Consider the following 17,529-nt stretch of genomic DNA (forward strand, 5'->3'; position numbering starts at 1 on the left):
TCCACCCTGACAGGGCCCCCACCCTGTAGAATATCCTGACATAGCAATGAGTGAGGGCAACTTTAATATACTAGTAGCAATAATACAATAAGCCTCTCTTTATATAAAGGAAAAAGAAAAGTTTATTAGTATCATCTTTTGATATCTTATCTATGATCAAGGAGAATATCTAGAAATGACTGGGACCCATAGCAGTATTTTGTTGTGGCCCATGTCCGTTAAAGTGAATTTCGCTCCATCACTATATTCACATCAATTTCCTGAACCATATAAACCAAGGGTTGGTTACATGATATTTTATATTTAACTTTGTGGAAAATCATCAAATCACATTATGAGATCAGAGCAGCAGTGTGTTTGTTGGCACAGCCCAAGCAGTATTCTCACCTGTGCTTGACTAGTTAGGCCAGTGAGAAATCATTGCCACCCAATAACAGAATAATCTGCATTTGCTCAATGAATCAAGAGTGTTACTGTCATAGCAGCCAGGGTCGCCAAGAGGAATTGGGGCCCCGGTACAGCAACTTTCTGGGCCCCCCTCCACACATAGGAGGAAAAGGGATGTGTGTCATTGTGCAGCAGCGGTGCAGCCGAAGGGGACGTGATCACATAATGATGGGAGAGGGGCCAACATGGCTGTGGTAGCGCCTCTTTACACAGGACATTATGGAGGGATTTCAATTAGCCACAAAATGTCTCTGTGAGACACTTTGTGGGGGAAATTTTGTCAGAAATTTCTACCACAATTGCTGGCATTGTGTGCGGTGCGATCTCCACGCGCCACATCACTGGCAATTGAATTCCCCCCATTATGTATTAAAATGGTGTTGCTCTCACCTACCTGTTATTGCAGCTTTCACAACCTGGTACTGGATTCTTGTATAGATCCTGGAATGATGGGACATGTTTGGAAAATGTATAGTTACATGAATCTGGAAAATAATTAGTGAACACAGTATACCATCCAGATCATGATTATGTAACAAGCAAACTATGTGTGATAAAAGTAATCACAGATATCTATATGTTTGGAAATGGTAAGATAGTGAAACACAATTGTAAGTGCGTAAGACATGCCCCATAGATGTCACATGGAGTGCTATAGCTATTCATATGTCTCTGTAATAATGTTAACTATATAACAGCTCTATGATTTTTACACTTACATATATCCCCCAACTGTCCCGTCTTTTTGCAAAGTAGTTCTGATAGCTAATGTGAAAATGGTGAAAAATAATGATTGGGGATGTGATTGGTGATTTGGAGAATGGCCTAAAGGGTCATGATTGTTTTAATTTGGAATGTTGTGGGGTAAACTTACTGATTTCATAGAGTTAGCACTTTTAGGTGTTGACATACCAAAACTGTTCTTAGTAATGTGCCATCAGGACAATTGTAGGAAGGCTTGCACAGAACCCTCAACACTGTGTCCTAGTGCTTATTCCATTTTTAAAATTCCCCTGCTTTTACCTTATATTAGCAAGGGTGAGTCCATCTTGGAAAAGTTATAGCCGCAATATCTTGATACCACAAGATGGTGAACATGTTTAATGTAAAGACTGTATAAGTTAGAAAGAATGTCCCATATGAGGAAAACTTGAAAATGATTGGCTGTAGATAAGATGCTGCATGTATAGATATCTGTAATTAATGTGTGAGGCTTCATTTTAACCTGCTAGCCATATGTTATAATATATATGCTATATTTGTTTGCTGCCTTCATGATCTGTATGATCTTTCTTGATTAAAGATACTGGAGTATCTTAAGTTTTAGGTAAAGAATGAACCCATAAACATACACGTTATATATTCCACAATATATTGTCTTCCAAGTAATCACATATGCATAAAGGTCCGTAAATGCAATAACTGTGAACCTCCGAACGATCTCAATTCTTGGGACTCCAAAAGGGGTGGAACCTATATATCGTTGGACAGAGTTGGACTTTGTCAGGGCAGATTGGGAATTTGGTTGGCCAGTTTGTGAATGCCATTGTTGATCATGTGAGACAATTTTTAGTTTTTAAATGTTGGGAGTAATGTAACTGAAATATTTATATTTGCCTCAAATTATCCAACATGCTCTCTGTCCCATTTGATCAATCGAATAACCTTCTAGTGATCTCTGCATCAAAGTGGTGATTATAGAACTTTCATATATCACACAGAAATGTGGAAGGAGAGAATGGGAAAACCAAAGAAGCTTAAAGCATGGTAGGTCTAAGTGACTCACTTGCAGTTTCATTGGAAACAGAACAGTTATAGAGATACTAGCAGCTTCAATTACAGAAAAAGGAACACAGAGGTCACTGCAAGCCTGAATGTGAGTAACTGAGCTTGGTACACTATGTGTTCTGACACATCACAGAAACTATGTCCAATATAATTCACTTTTATACAGATGTACCGGAAACAATCTGGGTAATGCTAAAACTTACCCCCACAATCAAGATTTTGGGTATGGTCAAGGTAAATCATGGGTGTGCACAGGCAGATCAAGGGTGTGGTCTTTGCAGTTTGGGGATGGCCTACTTTACCACCATTTTTTTTAAATCAGGAATAGGAGTAGGAGCTGTATTCAATGCTTGATGAATTTCTCTGTTTTCGTTTTGGTTGTCCTTAATAATATTTTACTTGTGATATATTTATTGACATGAGTGCTTCTTTGTTTCTTATTTCTTATTTACCTCTTCTAAATATGTAACAATTTAAATTAATTGTTTGTTCAAGCATACTCAAAATAAAAGCAGCCAGAAGGACCGGGAGAGCAAAAAATTTAAATCCAGTCTTGTCAAGGTATGTGTTTGTGAATGCCAGAAAATGTGATAGGTGTGTAGAATAGTTTATTAGTTTATTATTATTTATTTATTTAGAAGGTGCCACAAATTCCATGGTGCTAATACAGAAGCAAGTAACAAATAGATGAGGAAATACACATCAGTAGCACAGATGAGAGTGAGTAAGGCTATGGGGACTCACACAGAGTGCAGCAAAAGACATAACAGGATGTATGAGGGAGTCAGTCAGTAGACAGACATGGGATAATAGGTTGAGAGAACCCTGCGATGGTGAGAGACAGTAGAAGCAACTGGGAGAAATTGAAAATAGCAAACAAGAAAGAGGAGATGATGAATGAGATGGTCAGGAGGAGGTGGTAGAATAGGCAAGCTTGAAAAGGTGAGTTTTGAGTGAGAGTTTTTCAGTGAAGGACCGAAGGTTGGGGGAAAGTCAAGTTAGGTGGGGTAGGGAGTTCCAAAGAATGAGGGCAGCACAGCAGAAGCCTTGGAGGCAAGCATGGGAGGAGCTAATAAGAAGTAAATAGAGGGGGAGGTCAGAGGCTGAGGGGAGTGACCGGGTAGGTTATTATCTCTAGACAAGGTCAGAGATGTAAGGAGGAGAAGTGTTGGTAAGGGCTTTATAAGGGAGGGTAAGGAGCTTTAATTGAACTCTGAAGCAGATATGATGCCAATGAAAGGATTTACGCAGAGGAGTAGCAGAGGAGGAGCGACAGCAGAGAAAGATGAGCCTTGCTGCAACATTCTGTATGGATTAAAGGTCAGAAAGTGAGAGACAGGTAGACAAGTGAGAAGGAGGTTGCAATAGTTGAGACAAGAAATGATGAGTGAATGGACCAGGATTTTGGTTGCTTCCTGACAGAGGATGGAATGGATTTTCATGATGTTATGGAGGTGGAAGTGGCAGGATTTGGTGAGGGACTGGATATGAGAGGTAAAGCTGAGGGCAGAGTCAAGCGTGACTCCAAGGCAGCGGGCTTGGGTGACAGTAGAGAGAGTTATGTTGTCAGCCAAGAGGGAGATATTGGGAGGGACAGCAACATTGGCAAGAGGAAAGATGATGAGCTTGGATTTGGAGATGTTGAGTTTGAGGAGGCACTATTATGTCCAGGTAGTTATAGCTGAGAGACAGACAGATACTTGGGCTAGGAAGGCGGGAGAGAGGTCAGGGGATGACAGATATATTTGTGCGTCGTCAGCATAAAGGTGGTATTGGGGGCCAAAGGATTGAATAAGTTCACTGAGAGAGGTGGTGTAGAGAGAGAGTTCTCTGTACAGCACTACGGAATTAGTGGCACAATATAAATAAATGATGATGACGATGATAACAAACTTCTTCTTTTATCATATATATATATATATATATATATATATATATATACATACATACATACATACATACATACATACATACATACATACAAACAGGAGTGACACCCATAGATTTGTATCAAGCAGATATAGGGGTATATTTACTAAACTGCAGGTTTGCAAAAATGGAGATGTTGCCTATAGCAACCAATCAGATTCTAGCTGTCATTTTGTAGCACGTACTAAGTAAATGATAACTAGAATCTAATTGGTTGCTATAGGCAACATCTCCAATTTTTCAAACCCGTAGTTTAGTAAATCTAGCCCATAGTGTCAAAACTCCATTTAATCCATGGTTTCCAACGTTTTATATATATATATATATATATATATATATATATATATATATATATATATATATATATTGATTATCGACATGTAATAATTTCAGTATGCACTTTTGTGTCCTATTCAGTACAAAAGAGTATCAGTTTTTCAGAATGAGAGAAGAGAATGATTTATAGATTCAAAACTTTCTATTTAACGGTTTTAACTTAGTGAATAAAGAGGTATTGTACACAATTATATTTCAATTACATAAACATTAACACAATACATTCTTGTAATTTCCCAAATGCCATTTGCAATACATCCTTAATGCTTGAGGATTCTTGATGTACAAGAAGACAACAATATTCAATCAGACAGGACAAATAATACTTCATTACTGGTAAACAGAATTGATGAGATTGCCCTCCTGAGGCTTCTTATGGTAATACAGAATTCATATTTTGTCATTAAGGAGTAAATGTTGTGAAATGAGTGTTGCTATCATTTAATAATGACAAATAGTAACCACTTCATATCCAAAGGTTTTACACCTTGATGATTTCTAGACCAATGTTGAACTTTCTGTGACTGTTTCACTGGAGAGCAGTTGTTCTTGAGCAACTTGTTGGCTGCCCTTTGTTTGTGTCTAATAAAAGAATGAGAATTCCAAACATTATAAAATTCTTTATTCTTTATTATTGATAGAATACAAAAATATACAGAGAAAAAACAGATGCAGTATATGTTGCAAAAATATTAGTGGGTTTTCAAGTTTTATTGAAATGAAGTTTCTTACAAACTGTGCCTACTATGGTTATCTATATTGGTGACGACATTTATTTTTCCCACTTACATGCACTGCTCCTGTCCGATAGTTTAAATACATGTTCCGTTGGCTCCAATTATTTTTCACGAAAAATACAGATTGGAATAGGTAATATGTTACAGAGTAACATAATTAAACATAATATCGATATCTGTTATCCTGCTTGGGATTTGGGCTAAGGTTTTCCGGATGAGGGTTTTCTCCATAATGTGAGCACTATGACTACATAATACACAAATTACACATTTAGTGCTGAATATAAAATACCATTCATCTTGAACCCAGGGCAGTTGTTCCAAAAGTACTGCGATGTACCACCTACCACATAAATGAACACAACCCCAAATCTCTCATAATCAAAAACGCACACTGGGGAGATTTATCAAACCTTCTTAAAAGGATCAGATTCAAGCTATCTAGCTTATTATCTAGTACGTGCTACAAAATGATGGCTAGAATCTGATTGGCTGCTATGAGCAACACCTCCACTTTTCCTTTTTAGAAGGTTTGATAAATCACCCCACTGTGGTCACAATGTAGTTGTGACATTCCTCTTATATTCAAAATTTCCCTTTGCCTGAGTCATACTTAACAATGTTACTTATTTTAATTCTAAGGTATTTTATTTTTGTTACGAGTGGCGGCTTCATGCCGCGAGGTCCTACTTGCCTCCCGGCTGCCATGACAACAGCCGGGACGTCACTTCCGGGACTTGCAACGACCGGGACGCTTCTGTAAGCAGCGCCGTGTCCCGGCATCTGGACTAGCCGGACGCGTGCGCAAAACTTGATAATTGATTAAGCACTTTATAGGGGGCTTATTAGTGCACTCTCCTCCCTTTACTTCTATTGGTCAGTTTCTGTATTTAAGGCCTCTCTGCCGGTTATAGCTTCTTGATTCCTGTTTGCTGACCTGCTCGTGGGTACTGCGTGCCCTGTTATTCTCTGGATTGACCATTTCTTTATGACCCTTGGCTCCTTACTTGGACTCTGCTTGTTTGCTAATTGTCCTGACCTCTGGACCTGTTTCCTGGATATTCTTGTTTTCCGCCAGCCCTGACCTTATTGCTTATCTCTGACCATCCTGTCTGCTTCGGACCCTTGACCTAGGCCTGCCTTCAGACTCCCTACTCCTTTTTGGATTGGCTCCTCCTACCTATTCACTGTGGTGTTGCGTATAAACTTACACTACATTAGAGTTAAGTCCTGGAGGCATCTGAGTACATGTGAGCACTTAAAGCTCTACGGGAAAACTGCTATAGGTGAAGACCTCTACCATCAGTTCTGTAAGTTTATGAAAAGACCCGCCAGCATAACAATTTTATGTCCAATATGTAAAAGATAATGCTATGGAAATTAGTGTGTGTTAGTGGCACACGCAGGGGGGGTTTCGGAGTCTCCAGAAACCCCCCCCCTGCGCTAAGTGGCCACCATAGCGGCACTGTCCTATACAGCAGCCGTGTATACAGCACCGCCGCAGACGCTTCTTTGACAGCGCCGCGGCTGCTGTATAGTGCGGCTGCTGTATAGTATAGCGCTGCCGAAACGGAGCTGCTGCGTATGCGCGGGCGCATGCGCAGCAGCTCTCTCTCGTGGTTTTTTTGGGGGGGGGGAACCCCCCCTAAAAAATCCTGTGTGCGCCCCTGTGTGTGTGTTGCTAACTTTAAAAAAAGGCAATAAGGACAATAATTATGAAATTGTCTTGCAAAAAAAATTCTAATTGGCAGGAATGATCAAAGTACCGCCTCTATTATGTTTCTAGAGCTACAATTTTTACCTAAACATCCTACCATTGTTTAAGCACCTTGCATTCTCCAGTTTCATCCTGCTTGCCCAAACTTTTTATTTAAGTTCCTTATAGATTGTAAGTTCCTTAAATGGCTCTTCTGACAGCCTACAATTTGAAGGGCAGAACGTGGATATTCAACAAGCGAAGTTTTTTCAAATCCGCTTGTAGTTGAATGCGGATGTGCGGATGCCCGATTTATCTGTGCTTTTAACAAAAAATGCAGAATACATTAGTTTTACGTACCTAAATGAATCAAGCCCAGTATGACTAGTGCCCCAAGTGCAAGAAACAAAAACTGTGCAAAGATGAATACATTTTTTTATCAATTCAAAACATCAGAAAAAAGAATGTGCAAAACCTGATCTGACATGTAAGTATATCTATTGGAAAGAAACAGAATTTGAAGAGGCATTTTTACTGTCTACACAGGAAGTACGAAAGTGATTTCCCTGTTAAAAGTGGATTACAAAAGAAAGTTAAAGAATTGAAATCTCGCTTTACTACCCAACAATTCATCTTTACAAATCAAAGGCAGAATGTAAATCAAAGGCAGCTACAATTGTGCCATTTCTGGGGAGCCTTATAATTGCAGAGCATAACAATGTTATGAAGATGGAGAAATAATTAAACAGGCATTTATATAGGAAGCAGAAATTTTTATTTCAGGATTTTAAAATTAAATCCCATATTGTTTCCCTTGTTAAGGAATATGCAGCTATCAAGTCGAAGTCATGGCTGAATTTGTTGGTGTAACTGTTAAGAGACCATAAGAGTGTTTTCTTTTCACTTCAATTTGAGGAGTCAATAGAGCTTACTGGCACATTACAGTTGTGCATGTTTGCCAGAATGAGAATAGTATTGAAGATATAGCTAAAGACAAGGTGCCTGATTCATTAAGGAAAGTAAAGCAAAAAAAGGAGTAAGTGTTCTCCTGGACAAACCATGTTACAATGCAAGGGGTGCAAATAGTTTATTATTTTGCACATAAGTTAAATACTGGCTGCTTTTTCATGTAGCACACAAATACTTGATAGCTTTATATTTGCACTGAAATTTAAAGTTGATCTAGGACGTGCCCTACCCCAACTATAAATCTGTCCCCACATTTTAAATTTAATTCCCCTTCCAATGCCACATGGTTTTGCCAAGGTGCAAAGTTACTCTTTTTTTGCTTTACTGTCCTTAATGAATCAGGCCCAAGATGTTTAAAATTAAGAGATGCTCCAAAATGTGTAATTGCTTTGACATTTGATCGAATGTAACCATTTTGAAGGTCCTGAGAACGTTAGAGATTCTATCGTGCAGTTCAACAATTGTGGCACACGTTTGTCATGTTAGAGGATTAATGTTTGCATTCGAGGTCTACTGTTTAAGGTTTGTGTTTGTAGCTCCAGGTCATGGTTCTCACTAAAATTAGCGGTCTTAAATATATTTTTATTTTAAAACACTGTTTAATTAATATTTTTAATAGTAAGAATATGTTTTTTTTTAATGCAAACTGCGAAAACTAGTATCAATTTTGGTTCGCACATACATAAGTTGGCTTGATCATGTGCCAATTGGCTTGACCATGGTTAAACATGTTTGAACAGGCTTCACCATAGTTGAACAGTGACTTTTTTAATCAGTTTATCAAACTAATTTGAGAATCAATCTGTGAATAGTTCCAGCATCTCTAGTTGCAATACTACAGCTAAATAGGAAACAAGAGGGAGGACTTCATAAAACGACACACAGTTGCCAATTTACAAATCTCTGGTCGCAACTAGAAGATATAAATATACATTATGCCCATGTAGTTATAAAAAGTATGTATTTGTGAGATGCAAGAGACTGAGAGTAAATAGTTGAATTGCAAATTGAGGTAAACTGGGATGAGTTGTCCCGTCACCTACACAGTGTGGAGGCAGGCATAATATGGGGCTCATCTAATATTTGTGAGAAAGCAATCAATCCATCACATCAGTATGCCACTTGGCCCTAATAAATGGACCGGTTGCATGTTTGCACAGACCTAAAAATGTCAGACTCGAAATTGTTTCCACTAGAAGAAATAAAGCAACAATAGCATTATATAAAACCAATGCATTTATTTATTTTCATACTTTAATATTTAACACAATGGGCCTCATATAATAACACTGCATATAAATGCAACATTTTCACTGAACCACAGCAGCCAGACACTCTCTTCTGTTGTCTAACTAGATGATTAGTTTTGTGATTCAGTACAACATTTGCTTCTAAATGCAATATTAGTAATTGAGCTCTAGGGGTAAATGTATCAAGCTGAGAGTTTTTCGGCGGGTTTGAAAAACCAATCAGATTCTAGCTATCATTTATTTAGTACATTCTACAAAATGATAGCTAGAATCTGATTGGTTGCTATAGGCGACATCTCCACTTTTCAAACTCGCCGAAAAACTCTCAGCTTGATACATTTACCCCCTAGTCTCTTCTTAGATGATTTAACAATAATGTAACAATTTCATAAGAACATAGTACAAAATGCAGTGCAAAGCATAAAATAAGTGCACATTTCTTAACAAAATGAAAGGCATATTTGTTTTTAAAATAAGTATATTTTCTATAAACATTATTGTTATTCTATTATTCATATATTTTAAGTATACACCATCTGGATCACCATCATGTAGAATACTCAAATAAGTGCACATAATAAATGCATTGAATCTATGAAAAAACAAGAACCAAACCCTTATAGGTTCTAATATTGCAGACATGTTAATCTACATACATCTCTGTAGATATTAAAGTATAATTCAACCTTTAACAGTGAGGGTTCCTGTTCTGTGTTGGAGAGTCCTTGAAGAAATTTGGCTCCCCCAAACAAGGGCTCTATTTTGAGCAAACAACAAACAGAACCCTTAGTTGGCCCCTCTCCCTGTGCTAATCATTACGTTGCTACAGCCATTATTGTGCTGTAACCATTGTACTGATGCCCCAAATGATGGGAGGAGTGGGACAGGCGTCAGGTCTGACAAAGAATGGGGGTCCCAGAGTTAGGAAACCCCCACAGTCAACATAAGGCGTAACTAGGTGGGTGGTCAAATTTTCAATCCAAAAGGTGGAATTAACCTTTGAAGTCAGAGCATTGACAGCTTGAACAAGCACAGAACACAAGTGTCATGTACCATAAAAAGACAAGTGTTTATTTTGTATAATAATTTATGTAAAACATTGGGTAAATACAAAACATAACAATAATGTGTGATATTACATATAACCCATACTAAAGATGCTCGAATTAAAGAAGAACATACAATCAGTGTTCTGGATACCTTTCTCTACTCGTATTAATTCAGAAATTTCCAGTTTTTCGATTCCTGGAGAGCTGATCAAGGCAGATGTAGGTAGTTTGAGAACTGGGGACTTGGGAACCCCCATGGTTATGCCAATAAATGTTAAAGCAATAATTTTAAGTGGCATTTTACATAGCTAACTTTCTGACACACTTGGTGATGGGCAACCTGGGCAACATGGTGCCACCCTCTAACCATCAAAAGGGCCACACTTTACCCTTAATCTCAGTAATGTTAAAACAATACATTTAATCAAAGAAACACCTACCTGTAATAACATATTAGCAGACATTTCAAATAAGTGTTACAATCTATAACAAACAAATATGATAAATCAGGAAGAGCTGGGGGCGCAGATGAAGGCCCATCACTGTAGTAACTGGGCATTGTATTTAAATGAGTTTTGGTTGGAGATAATATGTAACAGTATAATTGGGCCATCTCAGGAAACTCATGAATATTTCTATGTGAAATCTCTAACTAATATTGCACGATAACAAGAGCTATACCAGAACATATTGGAGGGACATTATTTGAAAACTAGTGCACCGAAACTGCAAAAATATGTTATAACCCCTAGCAATCAATTAAATATTTGCTTTAATTTTCTAAACTGTACTAGAAAAATACAGATAGAATCTGGTTACTGTTGATTATAGTGTAATATTTGCAGATATTTAAATTGCATAGATTATGCTTATTCCACTACTGTACATCAGTTTTAAGACTTTACACAGTTGGGTTATTTTCCTCTTATTTTATTGCAATGCATTGTTATTGGGACTGTAGGTCTTACTTTTAAAAGGGATTTCCACTTGCCTGATCCATTTTTGGTAGTAACCAAGTGCAATTAGCATATTTTTTTAACCTTGGAACTAGTTGACCAATGGTTTGGAATGTTGCTCATTTACATAGGTTGAGGGAATCAGAAGAGAGCATGTAAAGGGATCAGAGATGCCATTTGTGAGTGAATAGGTGTAAACATTGTTGTATGTGAAAGATGTGACACAGGCACAGGAATATGGCAAAGCACAGAATGTGTCATCATTGGTACTTGTGGTGAAGAGGTAAACGTATCTCTTGTACACAAGCTAGGTTCCATTGTTATTTGATAGAATGGAGTTCTTGAAATGCTTTGTGTTTGTGGACACAGAAACTGTGGTTGAGGACCAATAAATGTAAATCTATCAGCCAGAAAAGGAGCTGCTAGATGCTGTGGTAGTCTATGCTGTAAGGTAGCTATCGAGGCAGAACAGAATGGTGGCTCCAACGGTACTGGATATACCGTAGCGCAAGTTTGGATTGCTGCTGTTGGAAATATTAATTTAAACCTGCTAGGAAGTGCATTTGGCTGTGGTGATGGGCCATACCCATCACATTGATGATATTGAAGTTTTGTAGAATATGTACTTGGAAGATAAGTTTGTTGGCAAGGAAGTGTTACATGGGACAGCAGCTGCTCTGTTATATATTTTTTGGTATTTACATGTGCTTCGTTTGGTGATATCTTGCTTTCTATAGCGTCAGCTTTACCTTGCACAGAATTTTTCCTTGGCTCATTGCTGTCTTGTTCTGATAAAGATGATGACTGAATTTTGCATTGTTGTGGTAGTTTAGTGTCACAAGGTAGAAGGATTTGATTTTGTTCACAGTCTGTAGGAATTATGCTTTTCTCCGCTATATGAGTGATATTATTTACAGTAGAACAAAATGGTGTTTGATTAATATGCTTTAAATCAATCAAACTCTTACATAATTGGTCTAATTTGTTTTCTACCACTTGCTTTATCTTTACAATTTTCTTAAGAAACTCTTTTGCTCTAAGAGACTCTTTTTCTAACTCATAGTAGTTCTCAGTTAGACATTTCTTTGTTTCACAGGAAGTAGATTTACTTTTGGACAGTTTGCAGCACATGTTTTTGTTTGTGCTGTTACCTATCCTTTCATTAACTGCTTTGGCATTTCTTATTCTAATGGGCTTACACACAGGTGAAAAGATTTGTTCTGGGAAAGCAACCAGTTGGGAAGATGATAAAGATTTACAAAGTCTGGGTCTCTTAAAGGACAGCTCTATTTCATCAATGATAGATCTATGTGTTCTTTTGAAAGTACAACTATGGTTTAAAAATGTTTCATGCTTTTCATTAGAGCCTATTTTGTCAGAACTCCAGCTACAAAATGTTTTAGAATAAGCTATGTTTTGGGAGCAATGATCTAGTTGTAAGAGTTTTGATTGGTAGTTAAAAGACCCTGTGTTCTTGCTGTGTTCATTTTCTATTTGATTGGAGAACCCTCTTTTATGGTCTATGTTCCATACGGCACATTCCCGTTTGATCTGCAGTGTTGGTCTTCTTAACAATTCTCTTTCTATGTGATCAATCTCAGCATGTGGCAGCTGATGGGAAAATGTTAAATTTTTTAATGAGCAAAATAAGTCTTTTGATCCAACATGTTGTTCTAAATTTTTAGAGACACTTTCAGTATTTCCATTAATATAACAACTTTGCCTATGTCTACATTTGGACATTCTGCTTACTTGGACTTTACATTTGCATTTTCTTTGCCTACTTCCCTTTTGGCCTCTACTACAAGATTTTCTCTGACTTTTTCTCTTTTCAAAGTCATAATCACTGTCCATAAAGTACCTTGAAATGTTGTGCTTTTGATCTCCTTTAATACTGCAAATTACACTATAACATTTCAGATTGCTTGGAGTCTTTGTTATATTGTGACTTGTGTTTATTGTATCTTTACTGACCTCTGTAATAACAGAGGCACAATTCAATTTAAATTTGGTATTGCCAAATGTATTTGGATAATTTTCTCTAGTCTGGATTGGCAAATTGTTGGCCTGGCAAAATTGTTGATCTTTATGATCTTTTGATGTTGATGACCGAAAATCAAATCGTAGGGGGTTGCAGCTGTAGGAAACTGAAGGTTGTGTGTAGGTGTACTTCATCATTTCAGAAGGCCATTGAAGAACTTTTGATCCATCTCTGCTTTGTACTGGATGAAAGGCCTCATTTGGCCTCTTATATGGCATCTCATTCTTTTGTATGAATCTATTATCCTCATTCGATGATAAAAAGATGTTGGGTACATTGCCTGTAGGATTTTCATTAGATTTATTGCTACTTCTTGGGTCATTACTGTCTACTATCGAATGGTCAAAATGAATGTCAGTGTTTATTTTTTCCATGAAATGTGCATCCAATTCGTGGCATCCTGCTGCCAGTTCCTCCTCATCAACTTGATGTTCACCTACAGTTTGCTTCAAATTGATGAATGTATCTGAGCTTGTGAGTTGTGCTTGAACATCACAGTCTAAAGGCACTTTTAAATGCGAAACATCAGCAGATAAAAAAGTAGTCATCTCAGTATCAGGCATTTGTTTCTGATTTGATTGCTTAGGGGCATGTCTACTTCTCGATGATTGTATTTCAGAAGCTGTTATAGACTTTTTATCATCATTTACACATGACGTTTCATTTATAGGCAAAGATGACTGAACACTAAATGGTCCAGGCACAAATCTGCTTCTCTTTTCTAACCCATGATTACCCGAAATGTCTTCATTAAATTCATAGAAAACTGCCGCTGAGGCTTCAAGCTTAACTGGAGTCTTTTTCGGAAATGCAAAGGAGAAACTTATTTTATGTTTGTCATCTTCTTTAATGTGCTTATGATGATTTTGGTTATCAGTTTGTGAACTCTCTGAACTTGACAAAAGGATAGATGCCATGTTTGCGCCATTATGAATTTTTGTGATGGATGTAAGCTGTGGCTTATCTATTTCTGCTGAGTGAACAATAGTACTTTGAAGACTCCCACGGACATGATCATGAACAGTGACGGTTGTTGATTTGAACATGGGACCACTTCCTGGAGCACTTGAAAAAAAGAACAAAATCACAATAAGTAAATCATAATACTTATTACTTTTAATTACTTATTAGTTGTATGAATTCAATGCAAGGTTATTCATATATAATATAATTAAATAGTACATTTCATACCTGTCACGACAAGCCTCAGCTAGGCATGAATGACGTGTGTGTGTGTGTAAGGGTTAATCAAAACAAAACCACTGTCTAGTCTGTCTAGAAAGGACTAAAATCCCCCAAAACATATCACACACTCATTAGTAACCATCCAGTTCTGCCACCACTAAGAGTTGGTTCAAGAGCTGACACTGTTTAGGAAGTCTTCAGTTACTCTATGGGTTAGATTTACTAAGCTGCGGGTTTGAAAAAGTGGGGATGTTGCCTATAGCAACCAATCAGATTCTAGCTGTCATTTTGTTGAAGGTACTAAATAAATGAAATCTAGAATCTGATTGGTTGCTATAGGCAACATCCCCACTTTTTCAAACCCGCAGCTTAGTAAATCTAGCCCTATGTATTTTCCCACAACACAAACACAAACTGAATTAATTAGAGATACTGTAAACAAAACAATTTTCTGTATTGAGTTATGTAGCATTTATTAAACAAGCCAATTTGACATGTGGATTATCTAAGAACACAAAGACAGAATATGATTAAATTTAAGTAAATATTAAGTTTAATATGACAAAAAAATGTCACAATGCTTACTGAATAAAAAGGAAAAACAAATTGACACACAGAAATATAATGCAAAACAGTTTCTTAAAATAAACAGGAATAATAACAGAAACAGAAAACACATACTTTCAGATTCTGCTGGAAGGTTAGAAAATGAACAATTTCTCAGGAGTAGGCTGACCCCCCAATACTGACATTTTGTCACAATTATTATTATTTTTTATTTATATAGCACTGACATACTACGCAGTACTGTACACTGAGGGGGATCACGACAAAAACAAATAACATACAATGACATGAAACAAAAGATAAAGATGACCCTGTCCAAGCTTAAAATCAAAGAGGTTTAGGGACCACTTGGTCCCTAAACCTCCCTACTTAAGGAAGTAGAATAACAATTGAAGCAGCTGGACACGAAAGTGTGTGTTGTTATTACAAGGCAGGAGCATTGCCAGCTGCCAATAATAAAGTCGTCTTTGGTGGATGGCATTTCAATGCAGCTACCAGTGGTGTGTCATGTCTAAAAAGGAGAGACACCTGAAAGATGGAGACATACATTTTCCATTTCCTTTTTAAAACCACTTTTCCCTATGTCACCCCCCTTCCTTGTGACATCACTGAAAAAGGTGTGCTGGTATGTTGATTTGTTTGACTGGTTTCCTGGTCCTTTTCACAAACACTTTTAGTAGAGTATTTAAAAAATGGGATATATTTTCTCAAGAACATCACAGAAATATAACACAGTTCAATAAACCTGTTGCCTTTAGGCAATATGAACTCTTTATGAAGATATGGTATCTCCATGCTTCCTTAAAGGTTTGGTATATATTGATGGTGCATATCATACGACTGATTCCACTAGCCTCAAATATGTACTGAGATCTCCTTAAACTTGGATTGTAAAAGATAGTGCAGCACAGTGGCTAAGAGGTTAGCACTTCTGCCTCACAGCACTGGGGTCATGAGTTCAATTCCCGACCATGGCCTTATCTGTGTGGAGTTTGTATGTTCTCCCTGTGTTTGCGTGGGTTTCCTCCGGGTGCTCCGGTTTCCTCCCACATTCCAAAAACATATTAGTAGGTTAATTGGCTGCTATCAAAAATTGACCCTAGTCTCTCTCTCTGTCTGTCTGTCTGTCTGTGTGTATGTTAGAGAATTTAGACTGTAAGCTCCAATGGGGCAGGGACTGATGTGAATGAGTTCTCTGTACAGCGCTGTGGAATCAGTGGCGCTATATAAATAAATGGTGATGATGATGATGATATATTATGTTCCCTATGTGAATAGGTAATGCCCTTGTAGTGACCACAAAGGAATCCTAAATCTTATTGCATCTGTTTTCCGTGCAATAAACCATGTCTATCTTTATGGTCTGTGACCTCAGCCTCTTTGTATAAACATCCTAGCTGGGTGACAAATGCAAAACTCTAAAGTTGATTCAGTATCCATTAACGACTGGTTTAATTGCACACAGTGGTCCTGAGTCATTAAGGAGAACAAGACAAAAAACAGGAGTAAATTTGATCCGGGACAAACCATGTTACAATGCAATGGGTGCAAATTAGTTTATTATTTGCATATAAGTTAATTACTGGCTGTTTTTGCACCTAGCACACAAATACTTGATAGTTTTATTTGTACATTGACATTTAAAGTCTATCTAGGACATGCCCTACCCCAACTATAGATCTGTCCGCACATTTTAAATTTACCTCCCCCTCTAATGCAACATGGTTTTGCCAAGGTGAAAGTTACTCCTTTTTTGCTTTGCTCTCCATAATAACTCGGGCCCAGTGACTTCACAAGTACTCATACCCGTGGGAGTAACCGGGACCAAATGTATATTTTATTTACTAAACTCCTGATTATGCCATAATCATGACAATACCTATAAAAAGAATAAACATCTTACACTACCCACAGCATTTAGACAGTATCCTGTAGTTTAGAGTTACTAGTACACTTTAACTGAGTAGGATATTTCCGTAGTATCGTAGAAAAATCCAGTAATAATTTTTTTTTTAGCTGGTGGATGGAAGTTAAACAATCTAACAATGGAATATTATATTGCATAATTCACATGTCAGAATGTCTTATTTTAATAAATGCTATGTAACTCAAAACCCTGTATGAGGGGCATGAATACCAACTCAGCCTGGTGAGCAATTAAAATACAAAACACAATGGTATGGAACTGTTGCCGTCATTTGGGATCCCAGTAAGTAATGTATAATGGCATTATTTTTTATTTTAGCTGATGAAGCGAGACAGCAGAGGGTCAGTTTGCAGGAATATGCAGATTTATGCCACCCATTACCATATGGTATGACACCTCTCTTAGCCTACACATGCTGCGTAGTTAAAACAGGTAGAGCTGAGGTGCAAAGTTACAATAGTTGCCAACATTTTAAAATATTCCCAAGGACATCTTGCTGCTCAGCCAATACATCCATGCAGGTTATGCACAATGGGCCTGATTCATTAAGGATCTTAACTTAAGAAACTTCTTATTTCAGTCTCCTACACAAAACCATGTTACAATGCCAAGGGGTGCAAATTTGTATTCTGTTTTGCACATAAGTTAAATA

General features: G+C 37.4%; 1 protein-coding gene across 1 annotated transcript in view; it reads right to left on the minus strand.

The window, feature by feature from the left end:
• Positions 1 to 10,202: 10,202 nt before the first annotated feature.
• The window catches only part of ZNF804A (zinc finger protein 804A), a 153,821-nt gene continuing 146,494 nt past the window's right edge, over positions 10,203 to 17,529 (minus strand). The window contains exon 4 of the mRNA XM_075180485.1: positions 10,203 to 14,263. Within this exon, the coding sequence (XP_075036586.1) occupies positions 11,299 to 14,263 (2,965 nt within the window). The 3' untranslated portion in view covers positions 10,203 to 11,298. The remainder of the gene's footprint in view (positions 14,264 to 17,529) is intronic.

The sequence above is a fragment of the Mixophyes fleayi genome, chromosome 7 (genome assembly GCF_038048845.1).
Source record: "Mixophyes fleayi isolate aMixFle1 chromosome 7, aMixFle1.hap1, whole genome shotgun sequence".
NCBI lineage: Eukaryota > Metazoa > Chordata > Amphibia > Anura > Limnodynastidae > Mixophyes > Mixophyes fleayi.